The sequence below is a fragment of the Lynx canadensis genome, chromosome E2, assembly GCF_007474595.2.
Source record: "Lynx canadensis isolate LIC74 chromosome E2, mLynCan4.pri.v2, whole genome shotgun sequence".
Classification (NCBI taxonomy): domain Eukaryota; kingdom Metazoa; phylum Chordata; class Mammalia; order Carnivora; family Felidae; genus Lynx; species Lynx canadensis.
Genome location: NC_044317.1, coordinates 5,524,569 through 5,542,551, shown reverse-complemented (window position 1 = coordinate 5,542,551; position 17,983 = coordinate 5,524,569). Strand labels below are relative to the sequence as shown.

Genomic DNA, 17,983 nt, shown 5'->3' with positions numbered 1-17,983 from the left:
ATCTAAAGCATCTGCTCCTGAATTGGTAAAGGTATCTAAAACAAACAAGGACCCATTTTGCAATCCTTTGCGATTTGGTAGAGCAAGCTGGGAAGAAAGCTAGACTATATTGGATGCCTACCATGTGCCAGATCCTGAATGTGGATTTGATCTTCAGTACACCCCTACCTGGCACTTCTGAGAAGCGTAGAGGGATGAATGAGTGGCCTTCAGGGGTCAGGATGGGGCAACTGCCCTTTTCCCTCTTATGTATCAATTCCCAGGAAATGGATGTACTGAGAGCTTGAACTGTAGATGCAGACGGATGGACTGGGGACAGTTTCCTGCTGTCTCTGAGTGTATGCACTTGATAAAGTTAGTCTCTCTGAGGCTCAGTCTCTTTTCCTGTAAAATGGAAAATGATGCTTACAGAGTGTACATTTTCAGTGGGACTATATTGCCCCCAGAGGGGTGGCGTGAGGGATGGGCAAAACATTGCACTTTGTGTGTGTGTGTGTGTGTGTGTGTGTGTGTGTGTGTGTAAGGCACAGAGGCACATACTGTAAGTAAACAGATATGCAGTATATGGGGGCCATTAAAAGTTCGTGACAGTGGTGGCAATTAGGTAAACATTTCTAAAATTCTGAGGGGGGTACCTAGTGGAAAAAAAAGTGGAAAATACTGCTTATTGGTTAGAATTGCTGGGAGACTAAAAGAAGAGACTGAATATAGAGTCCTTGGCACAGAGCCTGGCGCTCAGATGCCACTCAATAAATGGTAGATGTTGTTACTGTCTTCTGTCAAAACATTCATTGAACGTGTGCACACTGATCCTAGCTTTGGGACTATGTACAGCATCACTGGGATGATGAAGAAAGATAAGGCACCACCTGAGACTTCACCAATGAGCTAAGTCAAAGCCAAACACAGGAGACCTAGTGCTCTCATAAAGGGAAGCACACAGGTCTGGGGAACTAAGGGGACAGCATGGACATTCATTTCCTACCTGTCTCCGGTGCTGGGCTCAACCAAGACAAGAGGCAACTAGGGACCTTCTTTCTCACTTCCTGCCCTTGCCTGGAGCAGCTCCTGCTCCCAGCACGAAAGAAGTACCACCAGTGTACCACCAGTGTACCACCAGTGTACCACCAGTCCACCACCACTAGAGAATCACTTTGCCCCTGGAAAACAGTTGGATTAAATGTAATCATTATTGATGGCCCCCTGTATGGAAAAGCATTCTGTTCATTGGTGGAAATAGAGTGATGAATAAAAAAATAAGATTCAGTTTCTGCTCTTGGTTTTGATGAGGAAAAGAGATATATAAAGTGGACATATTGATATAACATGATATAAAAGATCTTGTGTGCAGGAAAGTCTGGGAACACAAAGAGGGTATTTGGACAAGCTGCCTGAGCTGACTTTTGTAGAATGAGTAAGAGTTAACATGTTAAAGAAGGCAGGAAGTAACTTTTGCTCAGAGCCATCAGTATGAGCAAAGGGTTGGGAGAATACAGGTGCACGCTGGCACAGGTGTGGGTGATGAGTGAGACACAGCGTGAAGGCAGAGGCCAGGGAGAGGCAGCTTAGCCATGGAGGACCTTGAGTGCTAGTATCATTTGGAATGGGGAGCTGTAGTTGTGTGAGACTCAGGTAGAGGCAGGTTGGTTCTATAGTGTGATAGGAGGGTCCAAAGCTTTCTTCAAGGAATAAGTCTTTATGTGGCCTTCCAGACCCCACATTTCCAGCTTATCTCCACTCTTTCTTCCTCACTCTCTCCCTTGCTGTCTCTGCGCATCTCACTGGTTTATTTACAATCCCTGAATGCCACTGGACTCTTGCACATGTTGTGGTTCTTTCTGCCTGAAATAGGTCCCCTATTACTTATTAGGTATTGAATTCATGTCTATTTCTCTGATTACACTGAAACTCAGGGACTGTGCCCATCTTTGCTCAACATTACAGCCCAAGCATCTAGCATAATATAGGTTCCTAGAAAATATTTGTGGAAGGAAGTGTTGGAGGTGGGAAGGAAGAAAGAAAAGGAAAAACGTAAGGGAAGAGAAGGGAAGGGGGGAACAGAAAAGCAGAACTAGACCCGATAAACTTCTGTATGCCTTCCCTCACCCCCAGCCTTCCCCAGAGGAGTATGTCTTCTTGGGTCCTGCCCAGGGACCAGGACCAGAACCAGCCAGCATCCTGGCATTCTAGTAGGCCCTGTCATTTGATCAATGCTCCTCCTGTGGATGAATGCTAGTTTATAATAACAATGAATGCAACTTTCATGTGTCTCCTTCATAGTTCACCTCCAAAAACTGAAAGCAGGTAGGCCCAATTAATCTTGGCTACCAAGACAGACGGTCAGAAGCAGTGAGCAAATGTCTGAGAACTACAGACTCAAAAAGTCTACCTGTGTGTCTGTACAAAGATGTCCCTAAATCTGCCTCAGCAGCCAGAAAATGTGCTGGAGCCCTGATGCAGAGGGTCCTCGACAGCAGACCATGCAGCATGTTCCTGCTGGGCAGGAACACAGGAGCAGGATTGGATGGGATGCCTGCATCCTTATATTCAAGTTATGATGGGATTTTTAAAATTGATTTACATAATCTCTACAGCCCACATGGGGCTCGAACTCATGATCCCTGAGATCAAGAGTCCTATGCTCTTCCAACTGAGCCAGCCAGGTGCCTCAGGTTCTGACGGGATTTTAGGAGGGCTGTATTTTAAAGTTTATTTGTTGGGGTGCCTGGGTGGCTCAGTCAGTTAAGCATCTGCCTTCAGCTCAGGTCATGATCTCATGGTTTGTGAGTTTGAGCCCCCATCGGGCTCTGTGCTGTGTGTGCAGAGCCTGCTTCAGATCCTCTGTCCCTCCCACTGCTTGCTCTCTCTCTCTCTCTCTCAAAAATAAATAACTTAATGGGGCGCCTGGGTGGCGCAGTCGGTTAAGCGTCCGACTTCAGCCAGGTCACGATCTCGCGGTCCGTGGGTTCGAGCCCCGCGTCGGGCTCTGGGCTGATGACTCAGAGCCTGGAGCCTGTTTCCGATTCTGTGTCTCCCTCTCTCTCTGCCCCTCCCCCATTCATGCTCTGTCTCTCTCTGTCCCAAAAATAAATAAATGTTGAAAAAAAAATTAAAAAAAAAAATAAATAACTTAAAAAAATAAATGAAGTTTATTTATTTATTTGCCAGTGCAGAGCCTGATGTGGGCCTTGAACCCAGGAACTGTGAGATCATGACCTGAACCAAAATCAAGAGTCAGTTGCTGAACCAACTGAGCCACCCAGGTGCCCCAGGAGGGCTGTATTCTATATGAGGCTTTGTCTTTATTGAAACATACAGTTGTGCAAGAAAAATGGACCACGGCTCAAATCTTGGTTTTGTCATTCACAAACTGTATGTGGGGGGCACCTCCTTTGCCCTCTCTGAGCCTCAGTTACCTCATCTATAAACTGGGGTCAAAAAAGCACCTCATTCATTGTGCAGATTAAATAAGATAATGTATATAAAATGCCTAACACTTAGCCTTGCGTGTGGAAAGTGTTCAGTTCACATTAGCCATTATCATTATCAGCTAATGTGGCTATTATCGCCATAAGAATTATATCCCAGAACAGAATGATCAGCTTAGTTCGTCAAATATTTATATGGCTTCAACAGTGTGCTCAAACCAAGGTAGGTGTTGTCACCAAAGACACACAAGAAAGTTCCTAGCAGCAATATGTTGAGAGCCCCAAACTGGAAGTAGCCCGATACCCATCAAGCAGAATAGAGGCGCCTGGGTGGCTCAGTTGGTTAAGCATCTGACTCTTCATTTCAGCTCAGGTCATGGTCTCATAGTTTGTGGCATTGAGCCCCACATTGAGCTCTGCACTGACGTGCAGATCCTGCTTGGGATGCTCTCTCTTCCTCTGCCCCCCTTTCTCCCTGCCTCAAAATAAGTAAATAAACATTTAAAAGAGTAAAATAGATAAGTTCATTATAACCACATACTGGAACACTACACTGTGGTTTAGATTAACTGTTGTGACTCGCAGCCACATGGATGCATCCCACAGCCATGATACTGAGTGGAAGAATCCAAATACAGAAGAACACACACTGGATGGTCCCATTTGTATAAGTACAAATGCAGGTAGAACAGATCTATGGTATCAGAAGTCAGCATAGGGCAGCCTCCGAAGAGGAGGGTGGGGATTGTGCTCAGGAGGGAGGGGAAGGGCTAGTATTTTGTATCTGGGCCTTGGCACCCAGGACATGGGCACACCCATGTTATGGAAATACATCAAGTTGTACATTCTAATTTAAGTGCTTTTCTGTATCTGTGTTATGCTTCAGTGAAAGGTTTGCTAAACAAACTAGGCTGCTCAGCAGAGAGCTAAGAAAACAAAAGTGGGGTGAGGAAAGAAAACAAGGAGTACAATTGTGTGCTTGCCTGTAAGAACAGCTACTTTTCCTGATCCTTCCCATACATGACTTAGCCACTCAACTATAGGAATTTTGTTCACATCTATCCTGCCACTGAATTCATCTGGGCCAGGCACCATTGGTACAACACTAGACTAACTGGTTTTCTTGGCCTGCCTTCTTTTCTCCAAACCACTCTCTAGAACCCAGAGCCACTAGTATCTTGAAAGATCCTGTGCATCTCTGCGTCCTCAGTCCTTAGCACCTGCCTGGAACATGAAAGGTCATCAAGGATGGATCTAGAAAGAATAAAGTCCTCCGGCACAATCAGAGCCAGAGGGCTACAAGGGAGTGCCGCGGGATAAGGGGGAGCATTTGTAGATCTGGGTGGGGAGCAGTAATCCACATTTAATGGTCAGAGATATCTCCGGACTAAGCTGCCCGACCTACTCATATTCTTTCTGTTTTTGTTCATCTGTTTTTTGTTTTGTTTTGTTTCCCCAGTGACCTTCAATGACTGCAAGGGAAATAACAAGCTACACTATGAGGTCTCAAGCCCATACTTCAAGGTGAACCATGACGGCAGCTTGGTTGCTCTGAAAAACATAAGTGCAGTGGGCAAGACTCTGTTCGTCCACGCCCGGACTCCCCATGCAGAAGACATGGCAGAACTCGTGATTGTCGGAGGGAAAGACATCCAGGGCTCCTTGCAGGTAACATAGCTGTTTGGGACAAATGGGGTCCACAGGGGAACACTGGGGTCTTTATGTCTTATTGTGGAAGATAGTTCTTTGGTTTATTACTGGCCAAGACGTTTCTGTCATTGCAAATGACAGAAACCCAACTCAAAAAACTATGGGAGGGGATATGTGAGAATTTACTGGCTAATGTGACAGATATTTGGGGGATGACTCTGCCTTGAGGCAAGGTTATGTATCTATGCCCGAATAGGACATCAGCTTGATCCTTCCCCCCTTTTGTGGTTCTATTTTCCTTCTGCTGGCTTTGCTGTAGATAGTCGCATCCCTCTATGTCTTCCAGTGTAGAGGTCTCAACAGCTCTACTGAGCTCTACTCATTTTCCCAGCCTAAAGTCACCTGAGAGAGCACCTGTTCCTGATAATGCCAACAAATTCTTGAAATCAAATCTCGCTGGTTCTCATTGGAACGCATGTCCATCCTTGAACCAATCACTGTGTCCATTGGGTAGTGATGCTCTAGTTAGCTAAGTCTGAGTCACACATCTTATCCTTTTTTTTTTTTTTAAATTTTTTTTTCAATGTTTATTTATTTTTTTGACAGAGAGAGACAGAGCATGAACGGGGGAGGGGCAGAGAGAGAGGGAGACACAGAATCGGAAACAGGCTCCAGGCTCTGAGCCATCAGCCCAGAGCCTGACGCGGGGCTCGAACCCACGGACCGCGAGATCGTGACCTGGCTGAAGTCGGACGCCCAACCGACTGCGCCACCCAGGCGCCCCATTATCCTTTTTTTTTTTTAATGTTTATTCATATTTTGAGAGACAGAGCATGAGTGGGGGGGGGGGGCAGAGAGAGACAGGGAGACACAGAATCCGAAGAAGGCTCCAGGCTCTGAACTGACAACACAGAGCCCCACGCGGGGCTCGAACTCACAGACTGTGAGATCATGACCTGAGCTGAAGTTGGACGCTTAACCGACTGAGCCCCCCCAGGGGCCCCAGAGTCACACATCTTATCTTGAAGCCAGGTGGAGTCAGCCCCACCTAAGACCTGTGAGCCCAGAGGGAAAGACAGGTAGTTACTCAAAGTAAATGAGCATCCTGTTATCTGAGGGTGGGGAATGGTGGTTGTGCAGGCAAGATCACAGTGGCCCACTAGGGTTGTATAGCAAGGCCACCATTCCTTTTGGCACTGCTCCTTTGCCATGCCCTGGTGCCCACTCCAGACACACATGGGTGCAGATCCCTACACCTGCGTGCATGCTTCCACACTTTAAGAGTGCTACAAACTGGGGGCACCTGGGTGGTTCAGTCGGTTGAGCATCTGACTCTTGAATGCGGCTCAGGTCATGGTCTCACAATTTGTGGGATCCAGCCCCACACAAGGGCTTTGTGCTGACAGCGAGGAGCCTGCTTGGGATTCTCGCTCCCCCTCTCTCTTTGCTCCTCCCCTCCACTCTCCCAAAATAAACAAATAAACATTAAAAAATTTAAAAAAGAGTGCTACAAACTGCCCTATAGGCTTCCTGAGACTTTTCACTACAAATGGACTCACCTACTCCACTTTCCTCAAGAGCTTAAAGACTCTGTGGTTTCTTGGTAGAAAGACAAGGCACACAGCAAGACAAGGCACATGCTGTGTCCCCAGCGTGGTGTGGCCAGAGTTTTCTCCTGCTTGACAGTCTGGTGTTAACCCAGTGTTTGCAAGTCTTGATTTTCTCTGCCTTTCCCCATCTGTCACATTCCCCATAACTTTGCTGAATCTGCTAATTCTTGTCCGTGGTGGAGGGCGGCGGGTGGAGTGAACACCGATTCTACGACTGGGGAGCGGAGACCACGTAACTGGCAATGTGAGTGTTGCTTTCCTGCCAGTGCTGTCTGTGTGATCTTGAAAGAATCATAAAACTTCTTTATCTGCAGACTGGAGGGGTAAAACAGTCTGGGATGGCAAATAAGTGGCATGTGCATTGGCCCATTCTGTCACCATCCTCCTGGCAGACATTGCTAATTATCCCTGGCTTGACCTCAGTATCTTCCCCAATGCAGTGCTTCTGGAAGCTACTATCCGTTGATCATTTAGAGATATTTCTAGGGATGGAATATATTTGCCATCCCTGGACCGGACAAACTCCATAATTCCCCTTCATATCTGTGAGTCTGTGCGTTAAGGGTAGATAGCAAGCTAGAAATTAATCCATAGTGTGCCACTGATATTTTCAAAGAAAATAGGATATTGATGAATACATCCAGTGTGGGAACCCACTGGCACTATGAAAGCAAGCTTGTCTCTCCCTTAGCCATGGTCATTTTCACAGCATCTCACTAACTCATGATATAAATGACTTGGCACATATCTAAAGTAACAAAATTGCGGGATATACAGCACCAAGTGCTTCTGAGGAACAAGTAAATGGCACAGGGATTCATGTAAGGGGCTTTGCATGTGGGATGGGATGTGTTCAGACGGACATTGTTCATCATGGTTAGTGGCTCATCTCTGCATCCAGAAAAGACAATGTCATACTAGTTTAAAGGGGAGCAGCAAGAATTCTAGGCACTTCTTGGGACAGATTCCACCTTGACAGGCTGGGGAGGCCTGGGGATCAATATGAAGAGACTCAGCCTTGAAGAACTGGTCTCTTGAGTCCCAGAGAGACCCTCCTCCTGGAGGCCAAGCCCCTTCAGAGCCATTTCTCATTTGCCACTGCCTGTGCACATTGTCAACAAAACCTGACTGTGATTGCCTGCTTCTTATAAAGCACGGTGGAGGCTGCTGTGCTGTTCGGTTTGCCAGACTCCAGCAGAACGGGCATTCATCTCCTGCCTCCAATAATTTTACAAAGTTCGGAAATGGGCCTGTGAAACACCCCAGATGCGTCTGTAATAAAAAGCCCAAAACAATTAAAAAAGAAAAAGGATAGGAAAACAAAATAGCTAGCTAGAGAATTCCTCCAAGGAGAGCGCCATCCTTAGAGATGTTTATTTAGTATCTTTGAAGCCCTACGACATGCTGCCAAGCATCCAGCTTCTAGAGAAGGGAAGCAATGGGACCCAAGTCAGCTCAGCTCATGGGTGGGAAGGGAAAATGAATGAGTATGTTGAAAAAGAACCGAGCCAGTGGCAGTGCTGACTGCTGCCTTGTGCCTTTAGAAAACAGAGAGGGCAGAGGAAGCTGGAAGACAGCTTGCTTGTACGTGGCCCTACTGTGTGCCAGGTGCCGCTCTCATGAACCACAAATGGTGATTCGTTAAATCTCTCCGCCACCTAGGGGGGCATGTGCTAGAGTCCTCATTTTACAGATGGGGGAAACTGAGACACAAAGAGCGTTTGCATCTTAGGTATGTGCATCTCAGTGTGTGCTTTAGTCTCCACTGTTTTTAACTGTCATGCCCTCCCTGTGGGGCTGCTGACTTTACCCCTTCCTACGGATGTGAGAAGTTGGCCAAGATCCCCTAGCCTGAAGCTGCCAGAAATGAGATTGTGATCTGGCCTCTCCATCCAAACGTCCATTCTCTTTCCTGCCCATTCTTCAACAGAGGAGGGCATGAGTCATGGCAATACAGTAGCAATGGAAGAAACCAACAAATGGAAGGTGTGTTTTGATGGAGGAAAGAGCCAGGATTTAGTGTTTGGGTAACTCCAAGCTTTGGAGGCCCAGAGGATGGAAATGAATTCGACCAGTCAGAAAAGGGGTGGTTGGGAAAGGACTTGGTTCAGTCAGGCTTGGGTGTGTTGAGTGCTCCTAGGCACATGGTGATAGAGATGTCCAGGAGACAATAGGGAATATGGGACTAGGTCTCAGGGTAAACATTTTGGGCAAGAACAGTATACTGATAGGGCTTTGGCTTTGGTGTTGAACTTAAGTAGGTTCAAATTTCTGCACCACCACCTGTGATTGTGTGACCCTGGGCATGCCATCCAACTCTCTAACCCTCAATATCTTTATTTTGAGACAGGGGTAAGAGTAGAGCCTGCATTACAGAATCATTCTGTTGGGCACAGCACAGAGCACCAGGGGACCTATCCCAATGATGTCATCATATTGGAACCTCCAGAGAAAGGATAGGTACTGGGGGTTAAATGACCTCCCTGAGGCCAGGAGATAGAAGGCTGGGTTTACGGGCAGGAGGAGAAAGTGAAGCCAAAGAAAGAAAAAGAAGGTGTGCTCAGAGAGGGCAGTGGGGGACCCAGGGTGTCCAAAACAGATGCCATATCAAAGTGGCTGATTTCACAGCATTCTGTTTGGGAAGGCAGGACTCTCTAAAATGAATGTAAGCCCAGTGAAGCCCAGCTCAGCTGCAGTCCTGGAGCTCAGATCTTTAACAACCCCATGCGCCTCTCATATTTTTACACACTACCTGTGATACTGTTTCACCCAGAAAGCCTGTAGCCTAACCGTATGAAGTCCAGGTGTTAATAGCTTTAATTATCAACTCCCAAGCTGTCTCTGCAATTTCAGCAGGCTTCCCAGAAGCTCCTATCTGTCTGGGCTCGTACCTGTAAGATCAGCTTAGACCTGAGAGGGAAGAAGAACATATTAGTCCCTTGTGTGTTGACAGGGGTGGCGGGATTCCAAAGGAAGGGACGAGGCTAACCATGCCTGCGAGAGCGGTTTCTAGCCTGGGGAAGGTAACAGTAACCTCCACTCACGAAAGCATGTCTGCCAGATCGTGGCTTGCCCCGCACCGAATCTGCTGTCCGTCACTGCCTGACAGTGGAGAATGGGAAGACAACAGAGTGCTTGGCTTCATTTTCTTATTTTTACCTTGGCTAGAAGGGCTCCAAAGGTTTCTATGGGAAAGCCCTGGTTCATCCCTTATGCGTCTTGGGTAAAGATGTCTTCACCTGCCGTGGCAATGGGACTCATCAACCTCATTTTCACATCTGGCATTAAAAAAAAAAAAGCCATAGGGGCGCCTGGGTGGCGCAGTCGGTTAAGCGTCCGACTTCAGCCAGGTCACGATCTCGCGGTCCGTGAGTTCGAGCCCCGCGTCGGGCTCTGGGCTGATGGCTCAGAGCCTGGAGCCTGTTTCCGATTCTGTGTCTCCCTCTCTCTCTGCCCCTCCCCCGTTCATGCTCTGTCTCTCTCTGTCCCAAAAATAAATAAACGTTGAAAAAAAAAAAAGCCATATTTTAATTTATTTTTTGTGACTTAAGAAATCGTAGCTTTGATGACTGTGGATGATAGCAAGGAACACTGACGTCAATTACAGAACTGGACGAAGTCAGGCTGGGAAGTAGGAACAGCAGGGAGCTTGTAGAAATTAATTCTGAATTCCAGCTTGAGAGCTAACAAGACTGTGTCTAGTCGCTTCTTCTTGAACTGCGGGCGTTCACACTCTAAGCAGCTGTAGAATTTAGGTGCCTGTGACCTGGACGGCTGCGTGCTCACGAACAAAAGCGCTCGATGCAGCAGGAGGGAGAGTTGTGGGGGCCCACAGGCTGTGGGCTTGGATCCGCTGCTCTGCTCTCACACTGGGGCCGTGACTCAAGTGCAAATCTGATCACTTTACTCCTCGCTTAATGGGACCTTGCTTGCTCATCAGCCACTTGGCCACTGGGACGATATTCTGTAGTCTTCATAGATATCTGCAAAGGCCCTTCACGGTCTAGCCTGGTTGGTCTCCGCAGCCTTCCCTCAGGTCTGGTTCCTGTCATCTTTAAGTGGCTTGACTTGCTGGAATGTTTGACCTTTCAGAGCTCTCCCTGCCCCCTGTTCCAAAGGAGGGTCTCCATTGCTAACAGTGGTTTTGCTCCTTCAGGGTCTTCTTCTTAGCTTGTAAAGTATGCATTTATTTCTTTGTTCAGGTGTTTAAAGTCTGGCTCCCTGTTAAGACTGTAAGCTCTCTGAAGGCAGGAATATAGTCTCTTTCCTTCCTATTTCCTTCTTCCCTCCATTCCTTTCTTCCTTCCTTCTCTTCTGATGTGTCCACGGCTCTATCCCCAGCACCCAACACAGTGCTGGACAGATAGTTAGTATTCAGTATATATCTTTTGCATAAATGCATGAGTAGAACACATGACCCCTTTCACACCACTCCCCACATGGAACTCTGGGCTCTTCTCCCTCATACCAAACCACTGTGGTTTCTTGAACTGGCCAAGTTCTCCCTTCCATTCATGTTGGCTGCTCCTCCCTCTGGATTATTCCCCGCTTTGCTATGGCCCCAGTTGCCCCATGGCCAGGACCAATTCACATGGCTAGCTCCTTCAATACTTGTGGACCGGCCAAGATTTCCCTTCTTTAGGGCTGCCACTCTGACTGCTCCCCTCTGGCTCATTAAGTGTTTTTTTCCTCCATGTTCCTCATAGAACCCTGCCTGGCTCACCCCCCCCACCCCCCCACCCCCCCGTCTTAGCACTAAATTTTAACTGCCTGGTTTATTTCTGCTGGTTCCCATCTCCGTTCTGAACTCCTGAACTCAGGGGCCCGGCTTCCGCGATGTCTTGATGTGGTTCCCAGTGTCGCACTCCCTGCCTTGGCTCTGGTTCGCTCAGCCGTGAGATGGGTTCCTAACAGGATCAACCTCATAGAGATGTCGTGAGGATTAAGTGAGCAAATACATGCAAAGCATTTAGAACAGCACCCAGCACAAAGTAAGTGCCATGCAAATGTCAACGATTCCTCATCACTCTGTGTCATCAGAGTCAGACTGTAGTAAATGCTCGGGGAGTGAGCCTGGCAAATCACGATGACACAGGCCTCCCTCCCTTCCCATTATGACCATTCTATTTGGTCTACAAGCTGGAGGGACTCGGGATGACCTGCAAACCTAAACAGTCACCGTTCTCAGTCCTCAGGTGTCCACTCTGTGTAAAGCCCTGACCAGTCTTCCGGCAGAGGGTTCTTGATTTCTGTGGGTCCACTTAATAAGCACCAACAGTCTTGGCAGCACTTAAGCGCTAATTATGAACAGGGGAGCCGAGCTGGCTCGGTTGGTAGAGCGTACCACTCTTGATCTTGGGATTGCAGGTTCAAGTCCCATGCTGGGTGTAGAAATCACATTTAGAAACTAAAGAAAAAAAAGGTAACGATGAACAATTTACCCTTCTTAACTAGACGTCAGTACACGGTGTTCGGTAAAGGGAAGCCGGTCTTTGAATCAAGTTGATTAATTAAATGCAAAAAAAAAAAAATTATTTCCCCCCTTTTTTTGTGACTTAAAAAATCCCTCCCCAAAATAAAATGAATAGAGGAAGTGATGACAGAAACGGAAAAAGCTAAATTTAAGGCTTGTTTATCTTGATGGATCATCACCATTGTAAACACTTATGTTAAAAGACGTAAGTTCGGCTCCTAACCCGGTTTCAGGAGTCAGGATGGAAATAGTTCCAAAAAAATGAAATGAAAGGAGCAATCAGTGGAAGGGATAGCTTGAGAGAAACCGTTGTTTTTGTTTTTAAAGTTTTAAATAAAAATGAAAAATCAACTGCTCAGAATATTGCTGCTAATTCTTTCTTGACCCTGCTGGGGTTTACAACGCAAATCCATTGCCTACAGATCGTAGGCTTCCATGTGTCAAGTGCCTCCAGGAAACTGTGGTCTGGGGTCTCCCAAGCAGGGGCTGGATACCTACTGTCACTGCCTGTGCTTGTGCTCTGTGACTTTTAGCTGAGCTGTGGATGATCTTAAGGGGGACCTGAAGTGACCCCAAATGGAGGTTTTTTTATCATGTTTATTTAGTTATTTTTTACTGTTTTTATTTTATTTTTGAGAGGGAGGGAGGGAGGGAGAGAGAGAGAGCGAGAACAAGTGGGGGTGAGGGGGCAGAGAGAGAGACGCACAAGCCGAAGCAGGCTCCAGGCTCTGAGCTGTCAGCACAGAACCTGATACAGGGCTCAAACTCATGAACCAAGAGATCAAGACTGAGCCAAGTTGGAAGCTTAACCAACTGGGCCACCCAGGCGCCTCTTTTTATGTTTATTTTTTGAGAGAGAGAGTGAGAGCGAGTAGGGGAGGGGCAGAGAGAGAGGGACAGAGGATCTGAAGCAGGTTCTGCACTGACAGCAGAGAGCTGGATGCAAGGCTCGAACTCACGAAGTGTGAGATCATGACCTGAGCTGAAGTCAGACAAGTGACTGAGCCACCCAGATGCCCCCAGTTCTTTTTAAAAAAATACCATGCCTAGCCCTGGGCTAACGGAGGGTCTCAATCACAAATTGTTTACTCTTAGGTGAAGTACGCAGTGAGTTGCTATTACTTCTGTATATTTCTTCCCCATCTTTCCTGATCTCACACATTCTAGACAAAAATATTTTTGCACATGTGTTACTGAGATAAACTCCAGTTTTTACAAAATCTGAGCGAACCATTTGAATCCTATTTCTCTGGGCCCTTGTAGCATCTAGCTTCCAAGGCTCCTGTCATGCGGCACAGAAAGGACTTGACTTCATTTGTTTAAAGCATCCCAGAGAATGAGAGCCACCAGCTTATGGTAATTGCCTTGTTTCAAGATCTTATCACATTGACTGGGAGTGGCTTGGAGTCTGCCAAGCTGGTCAGTGACATCGATCTCACTCACATGAAATATGTTTTACAACCATCGCAGCAGAGAACCAATCTGTGCATTTACAGTGGCCGTAAAGTGGGGAGTTAAAGCCGTGGATACGCTCTGATTTAACACGTGTGATAACTTCAAAACTCTGTGAAGTATCCCTGTATGGCAAAAGGCTCCCCCGTTACTATTAGGAGAATTCATGTCCATTTAACTGCCTCCAAAATTTGGGGAAATACATAGCTCAAAAATTATGATTCAGATCCAAGAATTGGGCCTAGAGTAAGGTATTAGGCTGTTACATTGTGACACATGCCTAAATTGTTCTGTTTATGATTCTTTGCTCCTGGATACTATTCAAATACAGATAAAAAGACATCCTTTGATTCATTAATTTAAGTATATAACAGATTGCTTTGTGGATCAGAACTAAGAGAACTGTATACTGAAGATTAATTTTAATCGAAATGCTTGGGGAAAAATAACCAATCCTGCAGTAAGTCTCCATCATTAAAAGCAGCTTCTTTTTGGCTTGTGAAAACAGGAATTTGTGTCATTCATCAGTGTGGTCCAACAGAAAAATAATGTGAGCCACATACGTGATCTTAAGTTTCCTTAGAGTAACACAATCATATACACGCAATCAATGTATACATATGGGGTTAAATTTCATAAATATAGATTTTCTCTCTCTGAATGGATGAAATTTTTAAAATATATATTACCTTTGTAATTCAGTGTATGCTTTATGCTTATAGCACCTCTTAACACAGATTAGCTAGATTTTGAAGTGATTAATACCTACAGGTGGCAAATGGCTTCCAATGGAATAGGTCTGCCCTGGAGTTTTCCAGAAACATTTATGGATTTTGAAAGAGGCATTTGCTGAGTGCCTACCACACTGAGGGCATTGTCTTAGATTTCTCACGCATACATACGTCTGTTTCTCTGACCCTCATGGCCAGCATGGGCCCGTGGTAATCTGGTTCCTACCTTGCAGATGTGGAAGGAGCCCAGGTGCAGAGAGGTTGAGTAATTTAGCAAACATCATTTGCACCGAGTGGCAGAACTGGGAGCTGGGCCTGGGCCTTCGGATTTTCTGCAGTCACTGCTATTTTGGTAATACTGACATTTACGATGAGACCAATGCTTTTTTCTATTCTCCTGTAAAGACTATGAAATGACATAGAAAAATTAAAAAGCGGTTAGAACTTTTTTAAAACAGGAATGCAGAGCCGAGCGAAACTCCTGAAGAAATTTTAGGTAGGTGGACAAGTCCTGCGTTGTCATGACACTTTTTTAAAAACTTTCCTCATGCATAGAATCTCTGTAGGAAGAAGTTTATGGAAACAGCACAAAGTTTCCCCAAATGTAAATGTCTCGTTGGCCACAAGTTCCTGTTATTTCAGACTTTATGCTGTTCATCTTCATTGTCCTGGAGTTGAGGGGAGATGCCTTCTGTTTATGTTTTTTTAATTATTTAAACTTATATTTTTTTTATGCATTCTGTAGATTTGGTCCTCACAACAGTGGCTTGAAGCAGATGGAGTTACATGTGTTTTATGAGTCAGGAACTGGAGATTCCCAGAAGCAGGAGGGTAGGGCTCAGGTCAAAGAGCCGGTCAAGTGTCACCATCAGTATTCAAATCTACAGTAATTCCCTGGGTCCAGTGTTTTATCCACCGCCTGTTTTCCAACAGCTGCTTGGGCCTTTTCAAGTAAAAGCAATATAGCTTCATCAGAGATAAATTTTCACCTAGGATGTTGGATAGAGTAAGATAATATGCTAGAAGACACGTTTTTCTAGGCTCTCCGATATGCTTCTAACCTCTAATCTTTTATTATTACCATACATCAAATACGAGTGTATTCTGTGTGTAAATGTTGGGGTGATTGCCTCTTTTTAAACGCCGCTCTTACCTGGGTGGTGGAGACGCTTGGTCACCAAGGTTTCATCAGTTAGCGTGGTTGCTCTTATCAGGGAGGAAATGGTATAGGAAAATCCAAAGTGCTTAGAATTTTTTTTTAAACACAAAACAGAGTGAGGATCCTGAGGAAATTTTAGGTAGATGGACAAGCCATGTGTTATCATGATGCTTTTTTAAAAACATTCCTCAGAAATAGAACCTTTGGAAACAGAACCTAATGGAAACGACACAAAATTTCTAAATGTAAATGCCTCCTGGGCCACTCTGTAAGAGTTTGGTTTTCATTTCTGATTCAAACAAACAAACTCCAGTGACGAGAGATCACAGCCTTTGATACAGACCATAGATTGTATGAGAGATCCTAGCCTTTGAAACAGACCATACATAGATGGTTTGCATTTGGTCCTTTGGTTGCAATACTAAAAAATTAGGTAGCCAAGAAACAGGGAGAGGATATGCTGTTCATTCAGCCCTTCTCCACACAGCACATGGGTCAGTCAGACGACAGGGTCTTCACCCAAACTTTTAAGGCAGAATCCTGAGCTTTTGGGAAAAAAGATTTCAAAGAGGAGTCTTATGGCCAACCTTCTCTTCTTATCCACCCATGATAAGTAGACACCTGTGGGCTGTTGGTCTCTGTGGCCAGGCTTGACCTGGGGTAAATGCCTGGGTGGCAACTCCCTGGGTGGCCTGGGGGCCACACAGTTGATACTATTTGACCCTCAACTCAACTGTTTGTTCAGGCAAAGCCAACTCTGGTGCAAAGGGTCACATAGACAAAAGCAGGAAGCATTTTCTACCTGTGCCCACAGTTTAATCTCATTGGATTGTCTTTTTTTCTCCCTCCTGGTAGCAGAAATAGAAAGCCCCAGAAACCCACTAGGGGTGCTACATTAAAATAGTAATGATAACAACAACAACAATAGCAAAAGTACCTATATCCTACTCAGGTCCACAGCAGGGCCTGATATTTTTATTTGTTGAATCTATCTTTCTTACAAAGGCAACAGGTAGTAACAGCAATCATGAAGCAAAAATATTATGTCTATGTCACCATGAAAGTATGATATTTTTTTTATTTCTTTCTTTCTTTATTTCTTATTTCTTTATTTTTGTTGACACCTGCTCTTCTTCCTCTATCATGCAAAAAAAAAAAAGATCAATTGTAAAAAAAAAAAAAAAAAAAAAAGGACGTTTATTAATCCCCTATACACAATCTCAGAATTTGAATTATCAGTGGACTCATGCACCAGCAGAGAAAACTCAAATTCTGACAAAGATGGCATCTGTTTTTTAAAAAAATTTTTTTAACGTTTATTTATTTTTGAGACACAGAGAGATAGAGCATGAACAGGGGAGGGGCAGAGAGAGAGGGAGACACAGAATCTGAAACAGGCTCCAGGCTCTGAGCTGTCAGCACAGAGCCCGACGTGGGGCTCGAACTCACGGACCGTGAGATCATGACCTGAACCGAAGTCGGACTCTTAACCGACCGAGCCATCCAGGTGCCCCAAAGATGGCATCTTAGTGCTCTTGCCAAGTCCTAATGTTCAGACTGGTGAACACATACGGTGGGAGAGGCCTTGAAAAGGAGCAAGACCTTCCCGAGGGGATGGAGTAATACAAGTATTCCAGGGCTTTCCAAGGCCAGTGGGGACCATCTGGATGCTTGCAGACCACCCTCTAAGCAAGTTCAAAAATATCCTCCATGAATGAGAGATAGCCTTCCATTGGACTGAGCTTACCGTCCTGACCACAGTGGCCCCATTGGTTTCCCTCCTTAGGATTCAGTACGGGCAATGGACGGATCTTCCCTTCTGTTTAACATGTCTTCCACCAGTAGGAGAAAATTGGACCTGAGATCCAAGAGGGACTTTTTCTGTCCCCTGATGTCTACATAGTTTCTCCTGCCTCCCAGCTCTTTGTAGAAATCAGATAGTTCCTTCAATTTCCCATCTTTTTGCAGCAAGTCCTTTTGACAAAAGGCATGCATTGTCAACCAACCCCTCAATATGTCGGAAAAATTGGGCTTCTGTTGACAGCAACTTTTTACAACTCCTCTCCTTTGAATTTGCAAAGCTATGAGCAATGCTGGTTCTCCAAGAGAACCAAGGAATGGTCTGAATAACCTAACCAGACTTTTTCTTTTCTTTTTTAAAAAAAAAATTTTTTTAACATTTTTATTTATTTTTGAAAGACAGAGAGAGACAGAACACGAGTGGGGGAGGGGCAGAGAGAGAGGGAGTCACAGAATCGGAAGCAGGCTCCAGGCTCTGAGCTGTCAGCACAGAGCCCGACTTAGGGCTCAAACCCACAAACTGTGAGATCATGACCTGAGCTGAAGTCAGACGCTCAACCGACTGAGCCCCCAAGGCACCTCAAACCAGACTTTTTCTGAAGACTGCCCCTGCCCATTACTCGCACCAGATGCCTGTGACATGTGCCACTATTTTGTGTCAAGCCCGTGCTGTGAGATTT

The 17,983-nt window shown here is 45.6% G+C and overlaps 1 protein-coding gene across 1 annotated transcript in view; it reads left to right on the top strand.

The window, feature by feature from the left end:
• CDH13 (cadherin 13) overlaps nt 1-17,983 on the top strand; it is a 1,031,871-nt gene that overhangs the window by 374,164 nt on the left and 639,724 nt on the right. Inside the window, exon 3 of the mRNA XM_030298915.2 lies at nt 4,888-5,096. Coding sequence (XP_030154775.1) covers nt 4,888-5,096 — 209 coding nt within the window. The remainder of the gene's footprint in view (nt 1-4,887; nt 5,097-17,983) is intronic.